Source organism: Micrasema longulum, unplaced genomic scaffold (assembly GCF_059751315.1).
Source record: "Micrasema longulum isolate JH-2025_06_02 unplaced genomic scaffold, ASM5975131v1 h1tg001345l, whole genome shotgun sequence".
Lineage (NCBI taxonomy): Eukaryota > Metazoa > Arthropoda > Insecta > Trichoptera > Brachycentridae > Micrasema > Micrasema longulum.
The window spans coordinates 512313-524709 of NW_028278531.1; the positions used below are offsets into that span (position 1 = coordinate 512313).

Consider the following 12397-nt stretch of genomic DNA (forward strand, 5'->3'; position numbering starts at 1 on the left):
ATGTGTGGGAAATCAATGTATGATAGGGTTACGAATGATGAAATCAGGCGAGAGTGTAAATCTGAGTCAAGTATAATTGATAAGATTAAGAAAGGGTCTCTGAGATGGTTTGGTCATGTAGATCGAATGGACGACGAAAGAATGGTAAAACAAGTATGTATGGCGAAAATGAACGGCAACGTGAGACGAGGACGACCGAGGAAGACGTGGCGTGATCAGATAAACCAAAATCTTAAGTCTGGCCATGTCATAAGCAGACAGAACCGCAGGGCATGTACGACAAGATGTATGAATGTGGAAAACGCCAGGAATGTATGCCAGGATAGACGTGTGTGGCGGTCCATTCTCTCTGCCTACCCCTACGGAGAAATGGCATGATGGTAGTAGTATATTGCCGTGCATATATGAACCGGGCTGCAGGCCCGTGGTGGTATCGCTGACTCACTGATCAGAGGTCTGAAGATCAAAGCACTTGAAGGTTAAAATTTGATTCACATTTTATCTTCTTCTCTCTCCACTTGACGTAGTAGCCACTTTACACACTTAAACCAGCTAATGACAGGTCATAAGCCTTGTAAATGGCTAGACTTCCATATTCCCTTCTCAAAAATGTTTTCACTCTTAGTTGCAACAATTTATTTCTATGTCTACCGGTTTTAAGACGTTCCCGTCTCTTTGTCAGGACACCTATTTCAACCAACATGCAAAACCTGCCATACATGTAAATGTGTTTATTAAAAGGAATGCCATGTTGGTTTAAATTTTTGTGCAACGACTATGGTGAAGGTGTATAGTGGGTTTTGCATGTTGGAATTGTTGGTGTCCTGACAAAGAGACGGGTACATCTCGAAACCGGTAGACAAAGAAAAGTCGGTAAGTGAATATATATAAATATATTTAATAAGACAAACTCAAAATATTGTTGATAAATCCACCTGGTCCATGAAGAAGTATAGAAATTGAAAAAATAAGATTTTCAGGCGTTGCCTAGTATGTAGGTGAAATAATTCAATTAGATGAATCTCACCCGCATAAATAAAGGTTTCAGCTCTTTAACTTGACAAACATCAACAGATGAAAGAATTGAAGAAATATGGATGTTCAAATATGGGCAGAATGGTGAATGTTACACAGTGTGTAAAGTGGCCACTTAAACCAGCCATTGACAGGTTATAAGCCCTGTAGATAGACTTCTATATTACCTTCTCTCAAATGTTATTCATCTCTGTTGTAATATGTTAATAATAACATTTAGTAAATTAAAGTAATTTTTTAAATATATATTTTTTTATATACAGGGTGTTCATTAAACCCTGTCACATCCGGAACCACGATGATCAGTATGAGCATGAAGACATATTGGCAAATTAAAATATTTTTTTAGAATGAATAAAATTTAAAATAATAAAATATCAAAAAAAGCAAATGGTTGCTTACTTCTGCAGGGGAGTAACGAGGAGGGGGAGAAGGAGTCTGATACTGCGCCGCGCTCCCCTCACTTCTCCCCTGCAGAAGGAAGCAATCATTTGTTTTTTTAAATATTTTATTTTTAAAAATTTTCTTTGTCCTAAATGTTTTTTTAAATATACTAATATGTCTTCTTGCACATACTAATCATTGTGGTTTCGGGTGTTACAGGGTTTAAAGAACAACCTGTATATTTGGACCCCTGTATTTAGTAGCCTTATATGTCATGTAAAAGGCTAAGGTACTCGGAAAAAAATCGTTTTTGTTTGTCTTAGAAATGGTTAAATTAAAAAATTAAAGTTATTTTGAGCCATAGATAAATGTATGTATATTTTGTCTCACTTTCTATCAATGTAATCTCTCGTGTTTAGATTAATCGCATGGCTCTCCAATTGGTATGCAAATAGGAAGTTGACTTTGCCCAAACCAAACCCTTGGGCTAAGGATCACAAGGGAGGGTACTACCAAGCTGCCTTGCTTAGCGGGCCACCGGGTGTTGGTAAGATCATTATAATTTTTCTAACCCTTTGGGAACTGAGACAAACCAGCAGGCTTATTCTGTCCCAAAGTAGTTTCGTAAGTTTGTTCATTCGTCATATATTCACCTCACTCTAACATAATCAAACTTGTTTTTTTCTCTCGTTCATACCCTTACGATACTAATGAATTTATGAAACGAATTAGTTACAGAATGAGGCCACTGATAAAAAAAGATCTTAAATTTAAATTAAATCAAAATTCTTTGTATTCGACCACTTATAATTTATTTAATTACTTACTGGTTTTTTTCGCTGATGAAATTTCAATCCCCCACACCCTTTGAACTAATGACTTCATTTATTATCTCTAATACCCGTATGCAGAGACAAACCTTAAGGTGAGGAGAGTACATTCTATTGTCTTCACCTTTGGGTTATTCTCTGCATTTGAAATTAGAATTTACTTTCCTCACCTTAAGTTTTGTCTCTGCATACGGGTATGAATGTATTAGATTTAGGTAGACACTGTTAAAGTTATAAAATAGGATTATGTTCACTTCTAAATTATACTTTGATAAAGGAGCACATACATAATAGCTCAGAAACCAGTCAGTAATTAAATAAATAATAAGTGGTAACAAATGATATTTTTTATAAAAGGGATTTTGGAAAACTCTGTTCGTTGGGAGGGTAAAACCCAGCATCTTCAGAGCATGAGTGAAAAAATACTAAAATAATACTGTACAAAACTATGATCAAACCAATCCTGATATATGCCTCCGAAACGTAGGTTATGACAAAGAATATTGGGGGAACCATTGCAGCTTTCGAAAGGAAAGAAGAATCCTCAGAGTTGTCTATGGCCCAGTGAGAGAAAACAACCATTGGCGCCGTCGCTACTCAACTCCATCAAGGTGGGGCGCTTGAGGTGGGCTAGCCATATCATTAGAATGTACGACGAAAACCCCATAAAACGCCTAACTCTCTCTGTGCCACAAGGACGGCAAAGGTCCAAAATGCGACGGATGGACTGCATACGTGCAGATACAACGATGTGGATGAGGAACTGCAGAGGAAGGGCAGCAGACCGGCAAGAGTGTTGGATACTTCTGGATTCAGCCAAGGCATGCTGCATGGCTGTCGAGCATATGATGATAATGTTCTTCAGAGTAACGTCACATGTCCTCTCAATTGAAGATAACTCTGGTAGCTTCCCATTGTAATCGAGGCTCTTGTTAAGTTTTTAGTTTAATAGTTCTTAATTTAAATTCTTACTGATTTTGGTGCGTGCCACACCAGAGTATCGTTACTCTGGTGTGTACTAATAGAATAGTATATAAAGATAGCACAAGGGCTATAATCGCTCTCTATTTCGTTTTTTCTCGGAGTCTTCGGTCGTCACGGAGCGCACTGTGCTTTAAAATAAATTGTATACACTTTTATCAAGATCTTTTATTTAGTAAAGATTGCCGCCATATTTATTGAATTGGCAACCATCAGTGCACGCACACATTTTTCCAGCTCTTGTTTGCTTATTTTACTTGTAGTGCGTAGGCATTACTAGTGATGTGAAGCGGTGGTGAGTGGTGATTTTTTAAAATAGGTAATCTACAAAAATTTCATATATTTCTATCGGTATTCATAGTATGTGATATTTTCGTATTGTGAAATAATCACAATCCACTCTTCCCCCACACTGCTGTCACCACAATTTTCATTATTTTATACCCGAAGTTAATGTTATATTCTTTCATTTGCAGGTAAAACTACGACAGTGGGTTTAGTATGCAAGGAACTAGGATTTGATACAGTAGAATTTAACGCTTCTGATACAAGAAGTAAAAACTTGCTAAAGGAACATCTCACGGATTTGGTGTCTACTAATTCTTTAGCTGGATTTGTCCACGGTTGGTATTATTTAAACTTGCAACAAGTATTTACAGAGAATATTAATGTTTTTTGTAGATATTTCTTGATGAAACTCCATAGCTAGTGATTTTGATAAAATTATCAATAACAACTCCTTGGCTTTGTTTTACTTTATTTAATTTGACCAATGAGCGCTTTCGTCTATAGTCCTTAAAATATAGCTTGATTAGAACGACAGCTGTCACAGCTTAACACAATCATTCACCAAAAAATGAGACATTTATAGTTTTTTCATGAACAAAATCAAATGAATTATTTTTTTATTCGATCAATTTACATTGATCAATTTGTCCCATCTCTAACGTTTTTGCAAAATGATGTAACTTTACAAGAACGTCATTAATAATTAGTTTTCTTTTAGTTTTAAAGCTGATTTTATGTATTAATGTTGATTTATGTTTCAAGCATTGTATTAAAAAAATAAATTAACACGCCAGATACAAATGATTTTTCGTGTGTCAATATAAATAACTCCTTTGACGTTACTACAAAGTTATGTCGTCACTTTTTCTGACAACTGTCATTCTAATCATGTTACATTTTAAGGACTATAAGTAGGCATGGCATCTTCGCCTAAGTAGGCATTTCCCACTCGGTTACTCAGTGGTATTCGCCATGCGTTCTCTCCCCACCTTTTAAATAATAAATATTGCTTAATCCCAATTTCGGTCAAATAACAAACTTTCCTAAAAATGTACTGGTTGTAATTATGTTTATGTTGCCTGTGTCCTAACAAAAACTCATCTAATCTTTTATTTTCCAACCTTGTAAGAAATAGTATAAAAGTTGAAAATGTTCTAAATAATTTACCAGTCCTGAAGATGCCTACTTAGGCGAAAACGCTCGTTGGTCAAATTAGATAAAGGTACACTAACCACAAAGTTTTTATTGATAATTTTATCAAAATCATTATTAGAAAACATTAAACTGCAAAAAATATTATAATCTGTATCTATCAGCATCTGCTGTAATGGGTCCTTCTTTCATTACTGTAGCTATGGACTGTAATAAAAAGGCTTTGCTTCTCTGTAGATATTTATTCTCGGAAGATCATAATTTCAATCAGGAGGATTCTAGGACTTTAAAAAATGGGGTCCGATGAACACGATTTTTGTTTCGGGACCTAGGCATCAAGACAGAAGCGAGATAAAATTAGAGAGCCTATTTCACTGCCTTATATAGCCTCTGCGGGCAGCTCTACATTTAAACCAAAATATGCGTCTAATGGTCATGGGATCTACCACAAACTCTGAATTCGGTCAAAGAAATTTCAGGTTTCTGGGCCCCAAAATATTTAATATGTTACCCGAACATTGCAAAACCATGACCCGGATTCGATTAAATAAATTTGGAAAAAAATAGTTACTGGGTTTAGGTAGAGAAAAATAGGAAAATTTATTAAAAAACATTCTTAAATAATAAGTAGTATAATGAAATATTGTATAATAAATTAACTAGTCAGTAGTCATGTTATTGTTTATCTTGCATAAAAAAGTCTGCATTAAAACAGGTTGTACCTAGTTAGGCAGACTAGACATAATCCAGAGAAATCTATTACCTAAAACATGTAGAAGATAAAGAAATTGTAATTTCTGTTAATAAACGTAGATATTATTATTATTATTAATGCACTAGAACCCCACAGAGAAACTCCAAATTTGTAAAGATGTGTTAAGTTTACTTACTGGACTAGTATTTTCATGTTTGAGGCCAGGATTTGTTCCCTGGTAAATGAAAATATGTATTTATAAACCAGTGTTTTTAATCCATAGCCTAATAAATATACATCGAATGCATATTATTATATTTTTACTATTAAGAATCGCAGCAAAATTCAGCAATTAGCAACTAACGAAGCAATAGTTGTCTATGTCATGCTCATAAGCGCGTCTGAGAGCGAGAGAGACAGAGATTATTTTCATAATGCGTATGCCGTGCAATGTCATACCATGAGCTTATTCACAGATACTGCACAATGCATTTGTGTAAGTATTGCGAACGCGCCAGCTTTAAAAAATCCACCTTATTATACTGCAAAAATTCACTGTCCTCGGACACCTGAAGCGTAAGACACATTACCTTACCAAATGAACCATCGGGTACGAATAGGGATATTATGATGAGGTACGTTATAAGCGCATAATAGTAAAAGAAAAATTTTCAAGGAATGATAAATAAAGGTTTTAATGAATTGGTCTTTTACAGCATTCAGAATTTTTCTCTTTTTCTATTTATTATTTTGTTTTGTCAGGTAAAAAGGGGAAGGGAGCTCTCACGAAAAAACATGTTGTTATAATGGACGAGGTAGATGGGATGGCGGGCAACGAGGATCGAGGTAAATTTAATTTTCACTGTCGCTGTTCAATACTACTATTTAAAAATGAAATCTCATTTAAGGGTAGAAATTATATGAAAATTACTCTTCATCGATGCTTTTTTTTATGCAACGGAGAGGAGATTTAAATCATCAAAATTCTACTCAATAACGGTGCCCATTCTATTCCTGCAAATGGGGGTCTGCGCCGAACAAGGTCCTGACGTCTCTGCAACCTGCGTAGGTCTATTGTGACGGGTGCCTACAGACATACTCGACAATTGATTATCATAAAGCTGCAGCAAATATAGACTTCCAAATGTCGCAAAATACTGCCGGATGCACTCGATTTCTGACTCTAGGGAAATATCACATACTACGATTACCGATAAAACTATATGAAATGAATTTAAAATAATTAATTGTATTTTCAAAATCAATATGGATATTGAAGAGAAATGTTTTCATACATAAATGTAAAAAAGAAATTCAATAAAAATATGTCAGCAGAAAAATGCGACGTGTTTGGCCTTTGATGCCAAGATTGATGATATTTTTCTATACTAATTACAATGGCAGGAACAAATAAACATGAATCGTGACGTATTATAGTCCTTAAAATATAGCTTGATTAGAATAACAATTGTCAGCAAAAGTGACGACATAACTTTGTAGTAACGTCTACAGACTGATTTATATTGATTGACACACGAAAAATAATTAGTATATGGCATGTTAATTAATTTTTGTAATACAATGCTTGACATATAAATCAACATAAATATACAAGATCAGCTTTGAAACTAAAAAAAAACTTAAACAAACATAATTATTAACGACGTTCTTACAAGGTTACATCATTTTGCAAAAACGTTAGAGATGAGACAAATTGATGAATGTAAATTGATCGAATAAATAAATAATTTATTTGATGTTCTTCATGAAAAAAGTATAAATGTCTTATTTTTTGGTGAATAATTGTCTTAAATACATTATAAAAGGCTTGTTTTTGCGTTTTTATATCAATTTTCGGAAACAGAGTTTCATGTTTGCATGAAAAAACTGATAAAATCGATTTGATCAGTAATTTCCCATCACTATTGACATTAGTTTGGCAGCTGTCATTTTAATCAAGCCATATTTTAAGGACTATAGGGGCGTGGCCAAAGGAATGACCGTTTTGCGGGAATTCAAAATTAGAAAATTTATAAGTATTTTTTATGTTATACTAATAATTAGCAAAAAAAAATATTTTTTACTGTACAGTATTTCATAGACCTTTATCACTTTAAAAATGTAAAAAGAAAAAAAGTTATATTACCCTATTGCCATTTGCCAATGAAACATAGCCACCAGATATCTCTTAGACACTTAGCCTTTTTTCTTTCGATATTATGTCCGATCCAAATATTAAAATTTTGAATGAATTTATTTATTTATGCTATATTAAGTTAGTTCATAACATCTAAATTTCTTGCAACAGAGAGGGAAAACATTTTTGAGAAGCTAATATGGAAGTTTAGGCATTTACACGGCTTACGACCTGTCATTGGCTGGTTTAAGTAGCCACTTTACACATTGTGTAACATTCATAAGTTTGCCTGTGTTTAAATATAGTGTTATTGAATTAACTAACTGGTAAAATAAGAAGTATAAAAATAGGAAAATTGTTTTCAGGCGTTGCCTAGTAGGTGAATTGGTTCAGCCGTATAAAGAAATATTTCACATCAACCATGTCGGTAATTGAACCCGAGACCTCTCGCTTGGTAGGCAAACGCGCTGACCATTACACCACGAGGCCGACTTCTATGCAGTTTACTGTCCAATAAATTTTTTGTGAGATTCTGTGCAGTTTTCCGCCCGATCTGATATTTGAAAGATTCTGTGCAATTTTTTGACCGATTTATCCAAAGGATTCATGCAGTTTTCGGCCCATTATATTATTTGTGAGATTTTGTGCAGATTTTCTGCCCAATTTATTATGAAAAAGGTTTCAGTTCTTTTACTCCACAAAACTCAACAGATGGAAGAGTTGAGGAAATGTGGATGTTTAACATAGGCAGAATGGTGAATGTTACACAGTGTGTAAAGGGGGCACTTAAATCAGCCAATGACAGGTCATAAGCCATGTAAATGTTTAGACTTCCATATTCCCTTCTCAGAAATGTTTTCCCTCTCTGTTGCAACAAATTTAGATCAAAATAACTCCTAAGGGAGGAAATCCAGCCAGTCTGCGAACATTTGAACATACTCAAAACATTGTTTAGTCCATAACATCTTAAGAACTAGTATAAACTTTTAATATTGTTAAAAAAAATTATCAACATTTTCTCAAGAACATATTTTTTCAATTTTTTTTAAATACATTTTTCAATGTTTTCTATTTCTTTTATTTATTCAGGTGACTCATTTAAATGCCTCCATTTTAAATAAAAAAACAGTTATGAAATGTTTTTTTTAAAATCTTTATTCTAATGCTAGAAAGATTGATGCATAAAATCAAAAACAATGTTTCTTCAGAAACTAAAAATTTGTCACATTCTTCAAGCTCACGGTTTTGTTTTCTGCATATTTACATTATTATTCAACGCAGGTGGAATGCAAGAACTGATTTCTCTCATCAAGACCACTTCAGTACCCATAATTTGCATGTGCAATGATAAAACAAGTCAGAAGATGCGATCTCTGGTTGGAAACTGCTTCGATCTCTCTTACAGCCGACCTAAAGTGGAACAAATTAAGGTACTGATTATAATTCATTCATAAACAGAGTTCATAGGCAGAGAGAAAAGAACGCCATATCACTGTACCTTTGTATGCAGACCTCGCTTCCTCTACATTCATACGTCTTCTTATGCATGCACGCCGGACTTTTGAAATGTCCATTTTTAAGTACAGTAAAACTCCGAATTAATCGCTCTCTCAAAACTATTTTCAAAAGAGGAGTTAAGGACTGGATTTTCTTTAGCGGAAGGGATTTGAGTGGGAAATTTATTGATGATTATCTGAATCTTTGAGTTTGCTGTTTACCATACTGGTGTGCCCATTATTACTTATACAAATTATTGTTCGGTTTCTGATCCTATATACGAGGCATATCCAGAAAGTAAAAGTACTGTTTGGCTCTCGTGCTGTGAGTTTTTTTTTTTACAAAAGTTGGCAACACTGATTAGTAGTGGGGGTCTCCTGAACACAACGAGCACCGGCGACCCTTGTTAGTACCAAAACTCGCCTCGTAGTGTACGTTTCTGTGAAAGATGTTAATAAGAAATCTCGCCAAGTGCGCGCTGTCATAAGCCTCCTTCTCGCAGAAGGAAAAACTCCGACTGAAATTTTTGCAAGGTTTTAACTCGTTTGGTTGGGACATTTTGAACCATCCTGCATACTCCCCTGACTTAGCGCATTCTGATTTTTATCTTTTCACCTTCCTGAAGACTCGCATGGGTGGAAAAAAAAATCTAACATATGAGGAGGTGAAACGAGAGGTCTTGAAGTGGACGAAGGAGATGGTGGGAGAGTTCTATTTTCTAGTTCAAAAAGAAACATTGACAAACATAAGGGACATCAAGACAAGATCTGGACTATTTATTTAGTGGCGTTCGCAGTGGCTGTTTTAGGTATTATTCATTTTGAAAGGAATCGGCCAGTGCTCAGTTTTGAAAGTTACTGCTAAATGTCTATTTTCTAGTTCAAAAAGAAACATTGACAAACATAAGGGACATCAAGACAAGATCTGGACTATTTATTTAGTGGCGTTCGCAGTGGCTGTTTTAGGTATTATTCATTTCGAAAGGAATCGGCCAGTGCTCAGTTTTGACAGTTACTGCTAAATGTCATTGTGGTATTTGTTAATCAACTTTTGTATTGTATTAAAATAGTGTAGAATAAAGCTACGTATATCGCGTGGTTAATAATGATTGTTGTTTGAGTTGATTTTTACAGAACCACAGAAAAAAAAGTCGTTTATAATTATATTTTATATTCTTGATAGTTCTCAACCGTAAAGCACGTGTAACATTCCATTCTAATGATGACTCTTCCTCTTTCCATAATCTGACTTCTCTCACCAAACGAAGAACTGTTTCTGATTTGTGCTTCTTATTCAAGATCTTGAATAATATAATTGAAAGAACTTATCTCTTGGAAAGCATCAATCTAAACTGCCCTGCCAGATCTACCAGACGATTTTGACTTTTTTACAATCCTGTACCATCCAATAACTTCGCTCAAAATTACTTCATTAACCGTAGCTGCACAGAATATAACAAAATTTGTTCCTCCCTTGATATATTTGATTCAAAACTTTATCAACAATGTTTGATTATGTCCAAATGCTTGCAGACTGGCTGGATTTCCTCCCTAGGGAGTTGTTCATATTTAAATTTATTTCAACCGAGAGGGAAAACATTTTTGAGAAGGGAATATGGAAATCTAGGCATTAGGATAGGGCGGAAATCCAGCCAGTCTGCAAGCATTTGGACATAATCAAACATTGTTGAATTACTACCTGGTAAAAGGAGAAGTATAAAAATTGGAAAATTGTTTTCAGGCGTTGTCTAGTAGGTGATTTGGTTCGGCCGGATGAATCTCACCCACGTGATAAAGGTTTCAGCTCTTTTACTTCACAAAAGTCAACAGATGGAAGAGTTGAGGAAATGTGGATGTTCAAACATGGGCAGAATGGTGAATGTTACACAGTGTGTAAAGTGGCCACTTAAACCAGCCAATGACAGGTCATAAGCCCTGTAAATGCCTAGACTTCCATATTCCCTTCTCAAAAATGTTTTCCCCTTTCTGTTGAAATAAATTTAAACAAAACTTTATCATTTAATTTTTTTTTATTAGAACTGCTTTAATTAATATGTAGGACTATCACGTTATTCTCCTGTCTCTATTCTTTATAGGCTTTTTAAGGGTAATCTCCTCAACTGAATTCCTCCTTTTTATTATTTTATCCTAATCTTTTCTTATCCTTTTCATCCGTCCTAACGCTTTGAGAATTAAATCATTATTATTTAATTTAACTATCTCGTACGTTATTCTTGTGCCATTACGGTTACAGAATTGTTAACAGGGGTTAGTAGATCAGACACTGAAGACATAACTCCAGTTAAACCACCCTTTAACTCGGGTACTGGGATGAATTAGTTACCGCAAATCACCTAGTAAAAAAGCTAAAGTTACTCCTACATATTTTTATTTTTTCATCTGTTCATTAGTATGTCTTCAAAAAGTATTATATAGTCGTGAAAAACTTTGATTGGACTCATACACTATATTATAGCATGAATTGTTTATAAATTTACTGTTGTTTTTCCAAATAAACAAAGTATATATACATATATATTACTTATATATTATGTACTTATATGTAGGTATGAATTAATGATAATTTTTTGTAGATTACCAACAAAATAAATCACGGCTCGCAACTGCAAGAAAAAGCGCTAGTATGGAAGAAGCAGATCTGTCTGTATAGAAAGAGCAGTGTAGTTTTCTATCTTCTATAGCTTCTAACCCACCCTTAAGGGGAAATTACCTAATGGTATCTTTGTTTTCTTTTTTCTAATAAATATGTTTTCATTGGCAGGCGGCCATGATGACTATCTGCTTTAAGGAAGGCATAAAGATCCCGCCCAACTCCCTGCACCAGATGATCGTCGGAGCCAACCAGGACGTGCGCCAGATACTCAACCTCCTGTCGGTCTGGTCAGCGGCAGACAAGAACATGTCCGCAGAGACTGTGGCCAGAGATTCCAAGCAGGCACAGAAAGATATGAAAATTGTAAGTTACTGACAGCTCTCTACATTCCATAATTCAAAAATATTATTAACAACAATAGAGTATGCAAAAAAAGACATATTGTTTTTGTAAAATGAATGTAATAATCCACGAGGGTTAATAAATTAATTTCAAATAAAAACTTTAAAAAAAGAATTGTCCCTTTTAAAGATTAGTTCTTACTTAATTAGATTGTTTCCATCATAGAACAGGCTGAGCCATGTAAGATGGAGACTATCCTAACAAGACGATGTTCTTTATTAATTTTTTAATTCACAAGTTTTATATAGATTCCTCGGTATTAAATATGTATACTTATCAGTGGCGAACAGTGACTTTTTTAACCTTTCCCTTACTGTCCTAAATACACCTGCGCGTTACGGTGCTATGTAGTCACTACACATAAAAAATAAGAGATTTAAAAAG

The 12397-nt window shown here is 34.5% G+C and overlaps 1 protein-coding gene across 1 annotated transcript in view; it reads left to right on the forward strand.

Moving 5' to 3' along the window:
* Positions 1-12397, forward strand: part of Gnf1 (germ line transcription factor 1) — a 34025-nt gene that overhangs the window by 12315 nt on the left and 9313 nt on the right. Inside the window, exons 8-12 of the mRNA XM_088235242.1 lie at positions 1839-1966; positions 3707-3853; positions 6127-6210; positions 8783-8931; positions 11780-11974. Of these exons, the coding sequence (XP_088091368.1) occupies positions 1839-1966; positions 3707-3853; positions 6127-6210; positions 8783-8931; positions 11780-11974 (703 nt within the window). The remainder of the gene's footprint in view (positions 1-1838; positions 1967-3706; positions 3854-6126; positions 6211-8782; positions 8932-11779; positions 11975-12397) is intronic.